The sequence below is a fragment of the Bufo bufo genome, chromosome 3 (assembly GCF_905171765.1).
Source record: "Bufo bufo chromosome 3, aBufBuf1.1, whole genome shotgun sequence".
Taxonomy (NCBI): Eukaryota; Metazoa; Chordata; class Amphibia; order Anura; family Bufonidae; genus Bufo; species Bufo bufo.
The window spans coordinates 373,713,690-373,734,432 of NC_053391.1; the positions used below are offsets into that span (position 1 = coordinate 373,713,690).

Here is a 20,743-nt window from a genome sequence, read left to right on the forward strand (position 1 = left end):
ATGCAGTGTGTACAGAGGTATAGTATATACAGCAGTGTACTGATATGTGAGGTACGAGGTATAATAGATGCAGTGTGTACAGATATATAGTATATACAGCAGTGTACTGATATGTGAGGTACGAGGTATAATAGATGCAGTGTGTACAGATATATAGTATATACAGCAGTGTACTGATATGTGAGGTATGAGGTATAATAGATGCAGTGTGTACAGATATATAGTATATACAGCAGTGTACTGATATGTGAGGAATGTGGTATAATATATGCAGTGTGTTCAGGTATATAGTATATACAGCAGTGTACTGATATATGAGGTATAAATTACAGCTCGTACCTCACATATCAATCCAATACTGTATATACAATATATCTGTACACACTGCATCTATTATACCTCGTACCTCACATATCAGTACACTGCTGTATATACTATATATCTGTACACACCTCCTCTATTATACCTCGTACCTCACATATCAGTACACTGCTGTATATACAATATATCTGTACACACTGCATCTATTATACCTCGTACCTCACATATCAGTACACTGCTGTATATACTATATATCTGTACACACTGCATCTATTATACCCTGTACCTCACATATCAGTACACTGCTGTATATACTATATATCTGTACACACTGCATCTATTATACCTCATACCTCACATATCAGTACACTGCTGTATATACTATATATCTGTACACACTGCATCTATTATACCTCGTACCTCACATATCAGTACACTGCTGTATATACTATATATCTGTACACACTGCATCTATTATACCACGTACCTCACATATCACTACACTGCTGTATATACTATATATCTGTACACACTGCATCTATTATACCTCGTACCTCACATATCAGTACACTGCTGTATATACTATATACCTGTACACACTGCATCTACTATACCTCGTACCTCACATATCAGTACACTGCTGTATATACTATATATCTGTACACACTGCATCTAGTATACCTCGTACCTCACATATCAGTACACTGCTGTATATACTATATATCTGTACACATTGCATCTATTACACCTCGTACCTCACATATCAGTACACTGCTGTATATACTATATATCTGTATACTGCATCTATAATACCTCGTACCTCACATATCAGTACACTGCTGTATATACTATATATCTGTACACTGCATCTATTATACCTCGTACCTCACATATCAGTACACTGCTGTATATACCATATATCTGTACACACTGCATATATTATACCTTGTACCTCACATATCAGTACACTGCTGTATATACTATATATCTGTACACACTGCATCTATTATACCTCGCACCTCACATATCAGTACACTGCTGTATATACCATATATCTGTACACACTGCATATATTATACCTTGTACCTCACATATCAGTACACTGCTGTATATACTATATATCTGTACACACTGCATCTATTACACCTCGTACCTCACATATCAGTACACTGCTGTATCTACTATATATCTGTATACTGCATCTATAATACCTCGTACCTCACATATCAGTACACTGCTGTATATACTATATATCTGTACACTGCATCTATTATACCTCGTACCTCACATATCAGTACACTGCTGTATATACTATATATCTGTATACTGCATCTATAATACCTCGTACCTCACATATCAGTACACTGCTGTATATACTATATATCTGTACACACTGCATCTATTATACCTCGTACCTCACATATCAGTACACTGCTGTATATACCATATATCTGTACACACTGCATATATTATACCTTGTACCTCACATATCAGTACACTGCTGTATATACTATATATCTGTACACTCTGCATCTATTATACCTCGTACCTAACATATCAGTACACTGCTATATACTATATATCTGTACACTCTGCATCTATTATACCTCGTACTTCACATATCAGTACACTGCTGTATATACTATATATCTGTACACACTGCATCTATTATACCTCGTACCTCACATATCAGTACACTGCTGTATATACTATATATCTGTACACACTGCATCTATTATACCTCGTACCTCACATATCAGTACACTGCTGTATATACTATATATCTGTACACACTGCATCTATTATACCTCGTACCTCACATATCAGTACACTGCTGTATATACTATATATCTGTACATATTGCATCTATAATACTGTTTAATATATGCAGTGTGTGTATATATATATATATATATATATATATATAGATGTGAGGCATACAAGGTATAATACTGTAGATGCAGTGTTTATAAAAATATATGGTCAGTTATACATTATGGTCACTGTGTGTGTGAGGTACATGAGGTAGTGGTCACTGTAACTGTCTGAAGTACTATACATGAGTGAGCAATGAGTAAAAACAGGGCATGGAGGGGGGGGGGGTAAATGATGAAAAGTGGAGGACCTCCTCTTACCACTCCATTCCAGTCTGTATGGATCAATGCAGAGCTGATTGTGAACTTCTAATACTTGCTGTTAGGGGTTGAAGGACCTGTGATGATGTCATCACAGGTCCTGGCAGATGTACCTTTCAAACCTAGGAACTACACCATTTTTGGTGCAGTTCCTTTGCTAGATTCTGCAGGACCTGTGATGCTGAAGATGATGTCATCACAGGTCCTGGCAGATGCACTGTTCTAACCTGGGAGCTACACTTTACACTGTGCAGTTCCCTTACAGGACCTGTGATGACTCCCTGTACTACTCAGAGGACTCAGAGCTGCTAGGGCTTGCCTTGCCTCAGCTCTGATTGGTTGGTGGGCGGGGAGGAGAGGGGCTGGCAGAAGCAGCTTCCACTCTAGGATCATATTACGCTCCTCCCGAGTCCCGCCCTCAGGCTCCCTGCTGCCAGCGTGAGGTGAGCATCTCTGCATTGTCTGTGCTCTATGTGACGCTGCGCTGTGTACAACAGAGGACTTTTAACCCTCCCGACGGCCTTTTGGCTGGGGATGGGCCTATTTTATGGTAGGGGCCTGGAGCTGCAGCTCCATCAGCCCCTACGTTAATCCGGCCCTGCCCCTGATGCACCCCTACAGTAGAAACTCCAAAAAAGTGACCCCCATCTAAGAAACTACACCCCTCAAGGTATTCAAAACTGATTTTACAAACGTCGTTAACCCTTTAGGTGTTCCACAAGAATTAATGGAAAATAAAGATACAATTTCAAAATTTCACTTTTTTGGCAGATTTTCCATTTTAAGAATTTTTTTCCAGTTACAAAGCAAGGGTTAACAGCCAAACCAAACTCAATATTTATGGCCTTGATTCTGTAGTTTACAGAAACACCCCATATGTGGTTGTAAACCGCTGTAGGGGCACACGGCAGGGCGCAGAAGGAAAGGAATGCCATACGGTTTTTGGAAGGCAGATTTTGCTGGACACCATGTCCCATTTAAAGTCCCCCTGATGCCATGTCCCATTTGAAGCCATAATTTTTTCAGTTTTTGGGGCGATTACCTTGGGTAGGGTATGATTTTTGCAGGATGAGATGACGGTTTTATTGCCACTATTTTGGGGTGCGTGTGACTTTTTGATCGCTTGCTATTACACTTTTTGTGATGTAAGGTGACAAAAAATGGTGTTATAGAGCCGGTCGATACGGACGCGGCAATACCTAATTTGTATACTTTTTTTTTATTTATGTAAGTTTTACACAATAACAGCTTTTTTTAAAACAAAAAAAATGATGTTTTAGTGTCTCCATATTCTGAGCCATAGTTTTTTTATTTTTTTGGGCGATTGTCTCAGGTAGGGGCTCATTTTTTACGGGAAGAGGTGACGGTTAGATTGGTACTATTTTGGTGGGCAAACGCCTTTTTGATCGCTTGCTGTTGTACTTTTTGTGATTTAAGGTGACAAAAAATGGTTTATTTAGCACAGTTTTTATTTTTAGTTTTTTTATGGTGTTCATCTGAGTGGTTAGGTCATGTGATATGTTTATAGAGCCGGACGATACGGACGCGGCTATACCTAGTATGTATACTTTTGTTTTTCCCCCTATTTCTTACCAATTTCTTTTTACTTTATTTGGGGAAAATGACGTTTTTGTTTATTTTTACTTGAAACTTTAAATTTTTTTGGGGGGGGGACTTAATTTTTTAAACTTTTTTTTTTCACTCTATTTTCTGTCCCACTTTGGGACTTGAACTTTTGGGGGTCTAATCCTTTACAATGCATTCCAATACTTCTGTATTGGAATGCATTGGCTGTATGAGTAATACAGTGAGTATTACTCATACAGCTTCCGGCCTGTGAGATCCAGGGGGCTGGATCTCAAAGGCTCGTCACCTTCCTTAGGCATCGCGCTGCCTTCCATGCCATCGGGTCCCCCCTACAGCCGCATGGGGACCCGATGGCACCGCCGATCGCCGCCGCAAACCGCAGGTAAAGCCGCAAACCGGAGGTCTGAATTGACCTGCGGTTTGCGGCAATCGCCGACACTGGGGGGTCACCCCTCCCGTGGTTTTAGCCAAGGTGCCTGCTCAATGATTTGAGCAGGCACCGGGTACTGATCACCGCCCGCCGGGCGGCGATGATCGGAAATACACATGACGTACCTGTACGTCATGTGTCCTTAAGTATCAGGACAACATGCCGTACCGGTTCGTCATGTGTCCTTAAGAGGTTAATCGTCATATTCTGACCACCATAGCTTTTTTTTATAGTTACGTCTATGGAGTTGTGTGAGGGCTGACCTGTAGTTTTTATTCATACCATTTTGTGTGTATGACTTTTTGATCACTTTTTATTCAATTTTTTGGGGGAGGTGAAGCTACGAGAAAATGGTGAATTAGCCATTAGCCATTTACCAGTAGATTTTTTTCTGTTATGCTATTCACTGTATGGGATAAATATTTTTATATTTTAATAGCACGGGCATGATGTTTATCTTTTAATTGTTTATTTAGTTTTATTTTAGGGGGTGATTAGAATTTTTATATTTTTTCTTATTTTTCAAATCTTCTTTTTTTACTTTGTCTTTTAGGCCTGACATGCAATCATTGTGTAGCTGCCTAGCTGGGAAGAGCTGCTGCAGTAATCTTCCTGTGTCTCTTTCTGCGCCTTTCCCCCCAGTACCTGCATTTTTCATAGTGCAGAAGATTTATCACTGGGGCACTGTCTGAGGAACGTGGCCTGTTGGAGAATAAGGCACAAGCTCTAAACAATGCCAGGTCAAATATCAGATTTTCCAGGAAAGTGTCAGAAAAACTTAAAGGGGTTTTCTCATCTCAGACCATGGGGACATATCGCTAGAATATGCGCTATTGTGTCATAGGTGCGGTTCCCACCACTGGGACCCGCACCTATCTCCTAAACGGAGCCCCGAAGGTAACGGAGGACGCACTGCGCATGTGCAGCCGCCATCCATTCATTTCTGTGGGTCTGGCACTGGCTAGGCTATTTCCACCGGGCCCATAGAAGTGAATGGGAGCGGTGGCCGGTCATGAGGGGAGAGTACTTGGTGGTGGCCAGACCAGAGTCCGCCAGCCACCACTGTGCCCACTCCGTTCTCGATATAGGCAGACAATGGGGGCATATTCTAGCCATATGCCCCCATTGTCTCAGATGACAATTCCCCTTTAACCCCTTCGCGCATTTGGACAAAACTGTACGTCCAAATCACAAGTAATTTACTGCATTTGGATATACAGTCAGGTCCAAACTGCTTACCGGGGCTGTGACACTATAAAGCAGGGTTTCACAACTCCAGTCCTCGGGACCCACCTAAAAGTAATGTTTTCAGGATTTCTTTAGTATTGAGGGGGTGATATAATTAGTGTCCATGTATTAGGACTTACCACAGGTATTTATTTTGTGGGATATTCTCAAATCCTGACCGGTAGGTGGGTCCCGAGGACCAGAGTTGAGAAACCCTGGTATGAAGTGTCACAGCCCCGGAGTCTCAGCTCTCCCAGATTGGTCCCTTGCCGGCAAGCGCTCTGATTGGTTAGTCTCTGCAGACAATCGGAGCGCTTTAGTAAAAAAATGCTGGTTTCAGCCATGCCCCCCTGTGTGCCGCCATGCCCGATTCCATTACTGCCCCCATTGTCCCCCAGATGCCCCTGCAGCCTGTCTCAGTGTGATGGCAGGAACGGAGCCGCTGCCATCAGCAGAGAGTGTCAGCTGTAACTTACTACTGCTTATTACTGCTATGGCCGAAATTGGTGCTGGCACCGATCTCGGCCATTTAACCCCATAGATGCCGTGGTCAGTAGCCTCCTGCAGCATCCATGGGGTTGGGAGAGAGGGAGCTCCCTCTCTCTTCCATTGGGTCACCGCTGCTGCGATGGCAGCGGTCCGATGGTTGCCATGGCAACAGGACCGTATGTATTTTGCAGTCCGCAAAAAATACGGATGACGTCCATGTGCATTCCGTGTTTTGCGGAAAGGAACAGCTGGCCCCTAATAGAACAGTACTATCCTTGTCCGTAATGCAGATAGTAATAGGACATGTTCTATTTTTTTGCGGAACGGAAATTCGGACATACGGAAACGGAATGCACACGGAGTACCTTCCATTTTTGCAGACCCATTGAAATTAATGGTTCCGTATATGGTCCGCAAAAAAAAACGGAACGGACACGGAAAGAAAATACGTTCGTGTTCATGAGCCCTTAGTGTAAGTGTAGCACTGACAATACACTGCATTGCAATAGATGACTATTGCAATGTACTGTATAGCCATCAGGTCCACTGGATTTTCAAGATCCAAATGGGTCTTGATAAAAAAAAAAAGTGTAAAAAACAAAAAAATAAATAAAAATAAAATATAAAATGTCTTTTCTGATATCCGTTCATTTGTGTAAAAAAAAAAAAAAATACACATAATTGGTATTGCCGTGTCCGTAATTACCTGATCTATAAAAGAAAAAAAAGAAAAATAAATAAATAACAAGTGATCAAAAAGTCATATGTAACCTAGAATGATACCAATAAAAATTACAGCCCGTCCCACAAAAAAGCCCCCACACAGCTACATTGATAGGAAAAAAAAAAGTTATGGACTTTAGTATATGGCGATGCAAAATATAATTTCTTTTTAACACAAAAGATATTTTATGCTGAAAAAGTGGTAAAGGATAAAAAAAACTATATACAGTGGGATGCGAAAGTTTGGGCAACCTTGTTAATCGTCATGATTTTCCTGTATAAATCGTTGGTTGTTACGATAAAAAATGTCAGTTAAATATGTCATATAGGAGACACACACAGTGATATTTGAGAAGTGAAATGAAGTTTATTGGATTTACAGAAAGTGTGCTATAATTGTTTAAACAAAATTAGGCAGGTGCATAAATTTGGGCACTGTTGTCATTTTATTGATCCCAAAACCTTTAGAACTAATTATTGGAACTCAGATTGGCTTGGTAAGCTCAGTGACCCCGGACCTACATACACAGGTGAATCCAATTATGAGAAAGAGTATTTAAGGGGGTCAATTGTAAGTTTCCCTCCTCTTTTAATTTTCTCTGAAGAGTAGCAACATGGGGGTCTCAAAACAACTCTCAAATGACCTGAAGACAAAGATTGTTCACCATCATGGTTTAGGGGAAGGATACAGAAAGCTGTCTCAGAGATTTCAGCTGTCTGTTTCCACAGTTAGGAACATATTGAGAAAATGGAAAATCACAGGCTCAGTTCAAGTTAAGGCTCGAAGTGGCAGACCAAGAAAAATCTCGGATAGACAGAAGCGACGAATGGTGAGAACAGTCAGAGTCAACCCACAGACCAGCACCAAAGACCTACAACATCATCTTGCTGCAGATGGAGTCACTCTGCATCGTTCAACCATTCGGCGCACTTTACACAAGGAGATGCTGTATGCGAGAGGGATGCAGAGGAAGCCTTTTCTCCACCCACAGCACAAAAAGTGCTGCTTGAGGTGGGCTAAAGCACATTTGGACAAGCCAGCTTCATATTGGAATAAGGTGCTGCGGACTGATGAAACTAAAATTGAGTTATTTGGCCATAACAAGGGGCGTTATGCATGGGGGAAAAAGAACACAGCACTCCAAGAAAAACACCTACCTACAGTAAAATATGGTGGTGGTTCCATCATGCTGTGGGGCTGTGTGGCCAGCGCAGGGACTGGGAATCTTGTCAAAGTTGAGGGACGCATGGATTCCACTCAGTATCAGCAGATTCTGGAGACCAATGTCCAGGAATCAGTGACAAAGCTGAAGCTGCGCCGGGGCTGGATCTTTCAATAAGACAAAGACCCTAAACACTGCTCAAAATCCACTAAGGCATTTATGCAGAGGAACAAGTACAACGTTCTGGAATGGCCATCTCAGTCCCCAGACCTGAATATAATAGAAAATCTGTGGTGTGACTTAAAGAGAGCTGTCCATGCTCGGAAGCCATCAAACCTGAATGAACTAAAGATGTTTTGTAAAGAGGAATGGTCCAAAATACCTTCAACCAGAATCCAGACTCTCATTGGAACCTACAGGAAGCGTTTAGAGGCTGTAATTTCTGCAAAAGGAGGATCTACTAAATATTGATTTCATTTCTTTTTTGTGGTGCCCAAATTTATGCACCTGCCTAATTTTGTTTAAACAATTATAGCACACTTTCTGTAAATCCAATAAACTTCATTTCACTTCTCAAATATCACTGTGTGTGTCTCCTATATGATATATTTAACTGACATTTTTTATCGTAACAACCAACGATTTATACAGGAAAATCATGACAATTAACAAGGTTGCCCAAAATTTCGCATCCCACTGTAAATTTGGTATCACCATAACCGTATCAACCAACAGAATAAAATTATTATATCATATTTACCGCAAGAGGAACCCAATAAAAATAAAAAACACGATGCAGTTGCCATTTGTACCTAAATTACCTCCACAAAAAATGTTTTAAAAAGTGATCAAAAAGACGTATATACCCCAAAATGATACCAAGCCCCCACACAGCTACATTGGTGAAAAAATAAAAATGTTATGTCCCCTAAAAATAATATCAGCAAATTACATGTTAGAAAATCCCCAGATCCCTTCTGAATACTGTCCCCAAATGGCGGTTTACGACCACATGTATTGTGTTGCCAAATTCAGGGAAAAATGCATTACAAATTGTGGGGTGCATTTTCTCCTGTTACTCCTTGTGAAAATAAAAAAATTGGGGCTAAGGCAACATTTAATTGGAAATAAAAGTTAATTTTTCATTTTCACAGCCATGTGTTTCTAAATTTTATTAAATGATTGTTGGGTCAAAGCATTCACTTCACCCCTAGATTTATTATTGATGGGTGTAGTTTCCAAAATGGGGTCCCTTTTTGTGGTTATTCTTTCTAGGGGTACCTCAGGGGCTCTCCAAATGTGACATGACACCTGAAAACCATTCCAGCAAAATCTGTCTTCCGTTAACAATATGGCTCTCCTTTCCTTCTGCGCAATCTGCACAAAAAAAAAAATGAAATTTTAAAATTTCCCCTGTTTCAATTCTTGTGAAACACCTAAAGGGTTAACAAAGTTTGTAAAATCAGTTTTGAATAACTTTAAGGGTATAGTTTCTAAAATGCGGTCATTAAGGGGGGGTTTCCACTATGTAAGCCTCACAACGTGACTTCCTAACTGAACTGGTCCTTCAAAAAGTTTTTTTTTTTCCTTAAAAATGTAAAAATTTACTTCTAAACTTCTAAGCCTTCTAACTTCCTAAAAAATTAAATTACATTTACAAAATGATGCCAACATAAAGTAGACATATGGGAAATGTTAAAGGGGTTCTGCACTTTGTTTTAACTGATGATCTATCCTCTGGATAGATCATCAGCTTCTGATAAGCGGGGGTCCGACACCCGGGACCCCCGCCGATCAGCTGTTTAAGAAGGCAGCAGCGCCGCGGCCTTCTCACTGTTTACCGCCGGCCCACTGACATCACGACTAGTATCAACTGACCTGGGCGGGGCTAAGCTCCATTCAAGTGAACAGAGCTTAGCCCCGCCCACGCTAGTTGATACTAGTCATGCCTTCTTAAACAACTGATCGGCCGGGGTCCCGGGTGTCGGACCCCCGCCGATCAGAAGCTGATGATCTATCCAGAGGATAGATCATCAGTTAAAACAAAGTGCAGAACCCCTTTAAGTAATAACTATCTTATGAAGTATCACTTTCCGTCTTAAAAGCCGAGAAATTCAAATTTTGAAAATAGCAAATTTTTCCAAATATTCAGCAAATTTGGGATTTTTTTTATGCATAAAGGTAAAACGTATCAACTCCAATTCACCACTAACATGAAGTATGATGTGTCACGAGAAAACAATCTCAGAATGGCTTGGATAAGTAAAAGCGTTCCAAAATTATTACCACATAAAGTGACACGTGAGATTTGAAAAATGGGGCTTCGGCATTTAGTCCAAACTGGCTGTTGCTTGAAGGGGTTAACAGATAACCCTAGGAGCCAGCAACAACACAGTACAGCTGGGTCCACACCACAACCAGTGATATTGTCTGTAAGGCCCCACCACACACTCCTGTAGTCAGGATTAGTATTGGCACAGTAGTACCCCCTCACCTTTAGGTGTGTCCAGACATTTTATAGTAGTGGCAATGTTTTCCATACTCTCCCCTGTTTTCCTTAATTTCCCAGTAGAGCTGGCAGGACCCCCTTCCTACCTCTGCAGGTGTCACAGCCTGACTCCTCACACTTCTTCAGTATCAGCCTTCTGCACTCACTTCAGCAGTAGTCGAAGCAGAGCGCCCCCTACCTCCCTATTAGTCACAGCAGTCCTTTCCCTTGTGCACTCATCTATCACATCCTATGCTGGTGGGAAGTGTATACCATCATCTTGCTGTATATAGCATTGTGCAGCAGAGACCGATGCACACCCGGCTCTGTAATTTTACGGCAAATGCTGTGTGCTATCTCTCTATCACAGAAGCGATCTGCCATCACCCAGGTCTATGCACCCGGCTACCAAATGTCTGGTTGCTAGGGATGGTTTTCTAGGTTTTATCCAGCTTTGATGAATAATAGTGGATGCATCCATAGTGAACGAGGATCCGTAATCTTGTTATATTGAGTATTACAGCTCTTTGGTACATGTAGGAGGCATTGGGTTATTTTTTGGGTCTTTTGGAGATGCTTTTAGAGATGCAGAGTTGTATCCGTCTCCACATCTGCATGGTTTCTAGCAGTAAGTGACAGGATATAATGGGGTAGATGTTCCAATACAGACTTTCCAACCTAGCCGAGAACACAAGCTCAGCAGTCACATACTCCTTTACAGCCAGGAACACTGGAGCATCAGCCCTGAAGCATATCTACTGAAGCATTCCCTTTCTTCAGTGTCACGATCTACTGCCTAACTTGTCCTGGGGAGTGACATCTACCTCCTCAAGCATGTACAAAATTCTAGTATCCTAAAGGGCCAGTAGCCAAATCTTCTTGCTCTAAACCAGTGTCCAGGGGGACCTGGGTTTTTAAAGGGACCCTTCTCATCTACTCTTGGCTTAAGCAACAGGTTAGGAGTTGTAGTTTTGCAACAGCTGGACTTCCAGAGGTTGCTGACACCTGGTCTACTGCAGAAGGCAATAACCAAGAATGAGCAAGCAGGCTGCTTCTGCTATTTACACCCAGTGCTGCTGTCTGATTGGTGGTAATCCACCTTAGCTCTATGACATCACAGTCAGCATGATTATTACCTCATGGGTGGTTCTATTTAGTTCCTCTGGGGAGAGCTGCATTATGATTGGTGGAAATAATTGTCAACTTTATGATATCACAGTCAGCATGACTAATACCTCCCCTGAATGAAGCTCCTGCCTTATTGGTGGACATACAACAATCAGAAAGAAATGTACTTTATTGGCTATCGAATATAGCCTTAACTGAATGTCCAACAGTGCTGGCCTTTGATTGGTGGAAATTCACGTTATTTTCATGACATTACTGTGAGCATGGCTATTAGTTTGTTCCTCCTGAACAGCCTTTGCTTCAGTATTATATCCACCATCCTGTTCCTTCTACAGGTCCATTTGGAATTTAGAAGTCATTTAGTCTAGGTTCTCATCCGCTCGAATTTTTCTGTTTTTCTCTTCTTTTTTTTAGGAACAAAAAATAACTGTTCTGTAGACTTTGTTACATGCGGGACACCATCTGCACTCAGCAGACTCCATTGACTAGAATGGGGTCATCCGAGTTTGCGTCATGGTGTCCGTCATTCTACTGTAAAAAATAGCACATCTTTTTTTGACAGAATCTGCGACAGAGGCTTTGAACTGAGCCTTTATCAGATGTGAACCTAGCCTTAGGCCTCGTGACACATGACTATATTTCTTCAGTGTACTGCCCGTTTTTTTCATGGATACCACGCTGATTCAGTCATTTCGTTTTGGCCTCAGCGCAGGTCCTATTCTTCTTCATTTTTGCGGATGAGAATAGCCATTTCTATTGATGGGAGTGAGAAAACTGTGAAATGAACACGGAAAGTATCAGTTTTTGTGGATCCAGTTTTTTGCATGAGGTCTTAGACATTAGCATGAGATGATATATTATTATATTGTAAAATAATGAAATCTGGGTCAATGTTTCCAGGGGAATAGGTCTGAATCTTAACAAGTTGATGATAAACATTTTACAAATACCATGAGCTGTTCTGTATAGTCACCACACAGTGGCGATATGGCTCAAATTATGAACTGTACTTCCTGCTTCATAAGGATTTGTAGTAGAACACATTGAGGGAGATGGGAGATATATCAGGGGTGGTGGTGGGGCTCCTAAGGGGTCCTAAAATGGTGGTTACAGCAATGGTCTCCCTTCTCCTGTAATAGTGAAAACTTTTTTTAGAATGGAGGATGATATCTCTGTAATAGGGCATCTGAGGGAACATGTTATTAAATGGCAATTTAAAAATTGTAAAAATTGAAAACAAATATAAAAAAGTAGACATATTTGGTATTACCGCATCCGTAACGACTGGCTCTATAAAAGTAGAACATGATCTACCCCATCTGGTGAACGCCGTAAAAAAATAAATAATAATTATTCCGAAACATCTATTTTTTTGTCATTTCACCTCACAATAAACATTATATCAAATGATCAAAGAGTCTTACATACCCCAAAATGGTACCAATGTAAACATCACCTCATTCCGCAAAAACGAGCCCTCACACAAGACCATTGCCAGAAAAAATAAATAAAATAGGGCTCAAAGAAAATGGCTACACAAAAACATGATTTTTTTTCTCAAAAATGCACTTATTGAGTAAAACTGAAAAATAAAAATAGACATATTTGGTATCACCATGTCCGTAACAACCAGCTCTACAACAGTATTACATGAACTAACCCATTAGGTGAACGCTGTAAAAAAAAAAAACTATTCCAGAACAGCTTTTTTGTCACTTCGCCTCCCAAAAAACAGAGGGGCTCATTTATCAAACTGGTGTAAAGTAGAACTAGCTTAGTTGCCCATAGCAACCAATCAGATTCATCCTTTCATTTTCCAGAGGAGCTGTCCAAAATGAAAAGTGGAATCTAATTGGTTGCTATTGGCAACTAAGCCAGTTCTAGTTTACACCAGTTTGATAAATGACCCCCAGAATACCAAGCGATCAAAAAGTCTTATGTACCCCAAAATGGTATCAATAAAATGTACAGTCTGTCCTGCATAAGACAAGGCCTAAGACATCTACATTGGCATAAAAATAAAAATGTTATGAATGTTAGTATATGGTGGTGCAAAATATAACAGATTTGTAATAAAAAGTTATTTTATTATGCAAAAGTAGTAAAACATGAAAAAATATATATAAATTTGGTATTGCCATAATCTTATCAACCTGCAGATTAAAGTTATCATATCATATATACCACATGGTTAAGCCCATAAAATATAAACAGAGTTGCAATTTCTGCCTATCTCACCTCCCAGAAAATCAGATAAATAGCGATCAGAAAGCCAAATGTATGCCAATAGTGCCAATAAAAACTACAGCTTGTCCCACAAAAAATGATCCCCCACACAGCTCAATAACAAAAAAGTTATGGCCCTTAAAATTAATTTCAGCAAATACCATGTTAGAAAATCCAGATGCCGCTCTTTCCTTTCTGAGCCCTGGCATATCCCCAAACAGAAATTTACGTATTCAGCATAAAATGGGTAAGAAATTATGGGTGATATTCTCCTTTTATCCCTTGTGAAAAAGAAAACTTGGGCCTAAAGCACCATTTTCTTGTAAACAAAAATGTAATTTTTCATTTTCACAGCCAAGTGTTATAAATTCTGTGAAGCGTTTGTTGGGTCAAAGTACTCACTGCATCAGTTAAATTCCTTGAGTGGTGTTGTTTCCAAAACGTGGTCATTTTTTGGTTGTAAATGCAATATTGTGTCTAAGGACCATACCAGCAAAATCTGCCCTCCAAAAACCATACGGCACTCCTTGCCTTCTCAGCCCTGTCGTGTGCCCATACAGCAATTTATGGACCACCTATGGGGTGTTTCTGTAAACTGCAGAATCAGGGTAATCAATATTGAAGATTGTTTTGCTGTTAACCCTTGCTGTGTTACAGGGAAAAATAGAAAAAAATGGAAAATCTCCATTTTGCTTTAATTCTTGCAGAATACACGAAGCTTTAACAACATTTCTAAAATCTGTTTTGAATAAATTGAGGGGTGTTCTTTCTATAATGGGGTCATTTATGCATTGCTACTATTATGTAAGCCCAACAAAGTGACTTCTAATCTGAATTAGTCATTAAAAAAGTTAATTTTGGAAATTTTCTTGAAAATGTAAAAAAATTGCTTCAAAAATTCTAAGCCTTCTAACATCCTAAAAAATAAAATTACATTACCAAAATGATGCCAACATAAAGTAGTTACGGTATATGGTAAATGTTAATAACTATTTTATGAGGTATCACTACTACTACTACTACTACTACTACTACTACTCTTAAAGGCAGAGAGAGTCAAATTTAGAAAATAATGAATTTTTACAAATTTTCTGTGAATTTTTTTAATAAATAAAAGGTAAAACATATCGACTGAAATTCACCACTAACATGAAGAACAATGCGTTACGAGAAAACAGTCTCAGAATGGCTCAGATAAGTCAAAGCTTTCCAAAATTATTACTGCATAAAGTGACACGTCAGTTTCACAAAATTAAGCTTGGTCAGGAAAGGGGAGTAAATGGCTTGGTCTGGAAGTGGTTAAAAAAAGTTTAAAGAGGTTCTCTGGGATTTTGATATTGATGACTTATCATAAGGATGGGTCATGAATATCAGATTGGTGGGGGCCCGACTGCCAGCTTCCCCGATAATCACATGCTTGAAGAGGCCACAGCACTCTGTTAGCACGTAGGCCTCTTCCTAGGCCATGTGATGTCACGTTTATTGGTCCCATAGCTTAGGCCAGGGGTCCTCAAACTACGGCCCGCGGGCCACATGCGGCCCGCCGAGGAATCTGATCCGGCCCGCCGGGTCTGTTTAACCTTTAAGCATGCTCAGGGCCTGCGCACCTCTGCTCTCCTCCTCCTGCGCCCTGGCTCCCTCCCTCCGATGTCAGCTCTGCTCCGGCGGTACGTGACTGCTAACTGACGTCACTCGCCTGCTCCTCTCAGGCGACGCAGGTGACGCTGGCGCAAGACCTACAGTGAGCGAGTTAGCGTCGCCGCCGCTGCCCGCCCACTGTCTGCTTCTCATATCACCGCCCAGAGCAGAGAGAAGAAGCCTCAGGCTCAGGGACAGCCTGGACAACTGTGGGTGCGTCAGTGTGGCACTTAACATTTTAATATTAACAATGGGGAGACAGTGTGTGGTGGGCATTTTTTACAATGGGGGGGGGGTGGCGGGGCCGATGCGGGGGACATGAAAATGGCGGCCACTTGTCTGTGGGGGACATGAAAATGGTGGCCACTGTGACAGTGGGAAAAAAAACAAAAAACGGGCAGTTAGCTGGGTTGGCATGCTCTCATTTCATACTCAAAGAGACTTGGATAACAAAATGCCAGTCTGCCTGTCAACAGGTCAGTCAGAGTGACACTTGGATAATGAAATATCAGGGTGCCAGTCTGCATTTCAATAGGTCAGAATCTGACCTATTGAAATGCAGACTTGCAGCCTGATATTTCATTATCCAAGTCTCTTTGGGAAACAATTGAGAGCATGCCAATCCAGCCAACTGCCAGTTTTCTTTCCATGGGGCAACCATGATAATAAAATAGCATCCTACTTATATACGCATTTCCTTTTAGGCCCGTTATATAGGGAGAACCCCGTCAGGGACTGATCTTGTCTTCATAGAAAAGACTGCAAGAGGTAAGTGTCCACGTGGGGGGGGCAGAGGCCTGTAAGTGGGGGTTCTGGTTTGGAATGGCTATATAAGCAGGAAGATCCTATTTTAGTGTCATGGTTGTCCCATGGAAAGGATCTTCCTGCTTATATAGCTATTCCAAACCAGAACGTCAACTGAAGTGTAAAATAGATTACTGATTAAAGGGGTCTCCTTGATAGAAATACTAAGATAAGAGTTTCCTTTTCAGTGTTCGGATTTAGAACGTATCAATTTGGCCCGTTATATAGGGAGATATAACAGAACCCCATCAGGGACTGAGCTGGTCTGCATAGAAAAGCCTGCAAGAGGTAACTGTCCACACTGCCCCCATTGTCCTATAGGTGTAGGTCCCACCGCTGGGACCCGCACTGATATAGAGAACAGAGCCCCGAAAGTGAAGGAGGGCGCACTGCGCATAAGCAGCCGCCGTCCATTCATTTCCATGGGGCTGCCGAAAATAGCCGAGCGCTGGCTCGGCTATTTCCGCCAGCCTCATAGAAATGAATGGGAGCATGCGCAGTACACTCCCATTCACTTTCGGGACTCCGTTCTCTATATAGGTGCGGGTCCCAGCAGTGGGACCTGCACCTAACGATATTCCCCTATTGTCCAAGATGGGAATACCCCTTTAAAAAATATAGTCCGGCCCTCCAATGGTCTGAGAGACAGTGAAGTGGCCCCCGGTTTAAAAAGTTTGAGGACCCCTGGCTTAGGCGCAGCTCAGTCCTTCAAGTGAATAGGGGTCAGCTGCAATACCAAGTACAACCACTATACAGTGTATGGCACTGTGCCTGGTGAGCTGTGAGGAGGCTGCAGCGCTGACTGGAGTTCTGGTAAGTGCAGCACCTTCCTCAAACAGCTTATAGGCATTGGTTCCGGGAGTCCGACCTCCGTCAATCTCTCATTAATGACCTATCCTAAGGATAGGTCATCAATGTGAAAATCCAGGGAGCCCCTTTAACCCCTTCGCTACCAGCACCGTACATGTACTGCGCTGGAGCGAAGTGCAAACATGACGCCCGCTCGCGCGTGCAGCGGGCTTCATGGCCGGCGGGTCTCCGCTGTTTCAAACTAGCCACTTCCGGCCTTCTTACTGTCATCCTCTGTGGCCAATGATGATGCCGGTAATTGATAAAATGTGATCAAAAAGTCACACACAGTCGAAAACGGTATCAATACAAAACTACAGATTGTCCCGCAAAAAATTTGCCCCCACACAGCTCCGTAGATATAACTGATATATAAACCATATGGGGGTCAGAATATGGTAAAGTTAAAATAAATTTTTTTCAAAGTTTACATTTATTTTTACACCATTTAGACATAAAAACCTATACATATGTGGTATTATTGTAATCATACTAACCCAGAGAATGAAGGGCTTGGGTCAGTTTTGCCGCAAACAGAACGTCGTGGAAACAAAACCCGTAAAACGGTGGAGGAATTGCGTTGTTTTTTTCCAATTCCAACCCATTTGGAATTTTTTTCCCGATTGCCAGTACATTGTATGCCATATTAAATGGTGGCAGTAGAAAGTACAACTTGTCCCGCAAAAAGTAAGCCCTCATACAGCTATGTGAACAGAAAAATAAAAAAGTTATTGCTCAAGGAAGATAGGGAAGAAAAATGAAAACGCAAAAAAACCTCCGTTATCTTAAGGGTTACATTTAATTAGGAGTTTCCATTATGATACAAACCATGAGCTGTACTAAACCATTAGAGCTATCATATATGGTTATGTAGTACAATTAATAGGAAACTGCCTTCGAATGTACCCTTTGTTGGTTTGTGCTTCATTGGGTTGATATTGCCTTGAACTTTTTGTGGCTAAGTGGTGCCATGTCATACAGGACACATGCTTTTGAACAACTCCCAGAACAGGAGGTGGGGGCACCATTCATTGGATGTAATTAAATGCTTTGATGATTTTATACACACACATTATTATGCAGTGACACAAATCTCAGCTCTTTCAAACCACATCATTGTACAGTATTTTGTATTGTTAATATATGAAATGTTAAATTAATTTTTATTTATTTATTAGAGATGGAAGTAACTTCTGGTCAGCATAGCCTTTCTGCTAACAGATATCTACGGTTTAATGAACCATGGTTGGATTTTTGCATTCACAATACATTGCTACCAGGAAGCCCATGGCATCAGGTATGACACATGCACCTTTATACTATAAGTACTCTCACTAACAATGTGGTTCTGCAGGGGCTTTATTTTTTAAATTGATCATGTTAAAAACAACCACGTGCTAGTCAATTCTAGACCACATTCAAGATGTATAGTTTTTTGAGACAATAGGATATAGTAGGCCTGATCATTTCTAAGGCTTGATGTTTTACTTAGAATTTCTTCTTCTTTTTAACACTTTTGTTATTACATAAAACATTTTGCCTGCCTCTGCCCCACTACTTCGGGCGGGCACGGGCACCACTTCACTCACCTTGTCTGTTGCAGTTTCAGCACTCTGTGAGGGGGACTGGGCATCTGTGACCTGTGTGTCTATTGGAGATATTCTTCATTGAACCTCGCCTTATTTTGCAGTATTGCAAGGGCTATTACTTCATCGGTTCTGTGTGCGACTTCTGCCTGTTTACCAGATTCTGACCCTCTCCCTTCTGATTTTTCTCATGCCTGATCACCATTTGACCCTGCTGCCTGCTTTGACCCTTGGACTGTCTCAGATTGCATGAACTCTGCCTGCCCCAACCTTGGCCTGTTAATGACTACGAGTTTTGCCTGATCCCTCTGTGCTTTGCACCGGTGTCCCTGACCACCATGGGTCAGCTGTCAACCACATCGGGAATACTGCAGGAGGTTAAGACTTGGTGTGCCAGATATATAGGGGTTAAAGGGGTATTCCCACCTCAGACAATGGGGGCATATCGCTAGGATATGCCCCCATTGTCTGATAGGTGCAGGTCCCACCTCTGGGACCCGCACCTACAGTGAAAATGGAGCCCCGAAAGTTATGGAGGGCGCATTGCACATGCGCAGCCGCCCTCTATTCATTTCTATGAGGCCGCCGAAAATAGCCGACCCGTTGGCCCCATAGAAATGAATGGAAGCAGTGGCCACGCATGCGTGGTGAGCTCCCATTCACTACTACAGGGAGAGCGTTTAGTGGTAGCCAGACCCTGGAAAACCCGGGGTCATTCAGCCACCACCTACCCCCGTTCCGCTCTTGGTGTAGGTGCGGGTTCCAGAGGTGGGACCCGCACCTATCAGACAATGGGGGCATAGTATAGCGATATGCCCCATTGTCTCAGATGGGAATACCCCTTTAAGGGGTGAATACCAGGGGACTGTCAGGATAACACCATTAGGTTTAGCTCAAAGTCAAACCAGTTGGAATCCACTGGCCCACCCTCGATGGAACTGCCTGATGTATTTAAGGAACTGGATCATCAGCCTGGTCACCGGGAGCAATTGCTTTCATACATTTACAATGTTTCTGCCCGTCTGGACACCTTAACCACTGCAGTACCATAACCTGCACCTCCGTCAGTCTCAGCTTCCAGCATTTCTAGGTTACATCTACCAATTCTTCCTCCTTGAAGAGAATCCCAAATGTCACGTGCCGGAGGCCCAAGGCAGACCTCTGGGACGTCTTGCAAACAGGACACAGGCAAGATTCAGACCAGGGACCAACAGAATACTTTATACTTTATAACATGTAATACATGAACATGACAGCACATTATATGCAGGTTAGGCAAAAGTGGTAGCACTACCACAGAACCAAGTGCACCGGCAGACCAGAGGCAAAACCCAGAGGGCGGAGAGCCAGTGAGCCCCGTTCTTCACAGAGCCCCTGGTGATGGGGATGAACTGGGTCGAGGGCTCACTGGTCGCACCTCCAGGAAGGTCCCGGTACACTTGGCCCCTACCTGCAGAGAACCACGCTGGTGAAATCACTAGCGGAAACAGACAACAGAACTGGAACCCAAGCAAATACAGGACATGGATGAGACAACAAGACAAACAGGAACCAGCACAGAAGCAGATGCCGGGACCCCATGCGGAATGGAAGCATGGCGGTCTCAGGCAGAGCTGCACACAGACTAGAGATCCTCCCTCTGTAGAACCCAGAGACCTTCTCACGAAGGCAGGACAAACACAGGAACAGAAGCAGTAAGGCACTGTAGGACAGACAAGGAACAGACTAGATCAGAAGCAGTAGGCACTGGTTATGGAAAAGACAGGATCGGAAGCAGTTTAGCACTGCCAAGCTATCAGATGCAGTTAGAGCACTGCTAGGCTAGACATGGAACAAAGTAGATCAAGGCACAGAACAGGTAAAAAAGAACAGGCAAAGCATGGACAAGTATAACAACATCATCACAGGACAGGTACAGAAGAACAGACAAAGCAACAACAACAATGCAT

At 42.1% G+C, this 20,743-nt stretch overlaps 1 protein-coding gene across 1 annotated transcript in view; it reads left to right on the forward strand.

The window, feature by feature from the left end:
• Positions 1 to 20,743, forward strand: part of LOC120993804 — a 76,671-nt gene that overhangs the window by 4,882 nt on the left and 51,046 nt on the right. The window contains exon 2 of the mRNA XM_040422270.1: positions 18,387 to 18,505. Within this exon, the coding sequence (XP_040278204.1) occupies positions 18,389 to 18,505 (117 nt within the window). The 5' untranslated portion in view covers positions 18,387 to 18,388. The remainder of the gene's footprint in view (positions 1 to 18,386; positions 18,506 to 20,743) is intronic.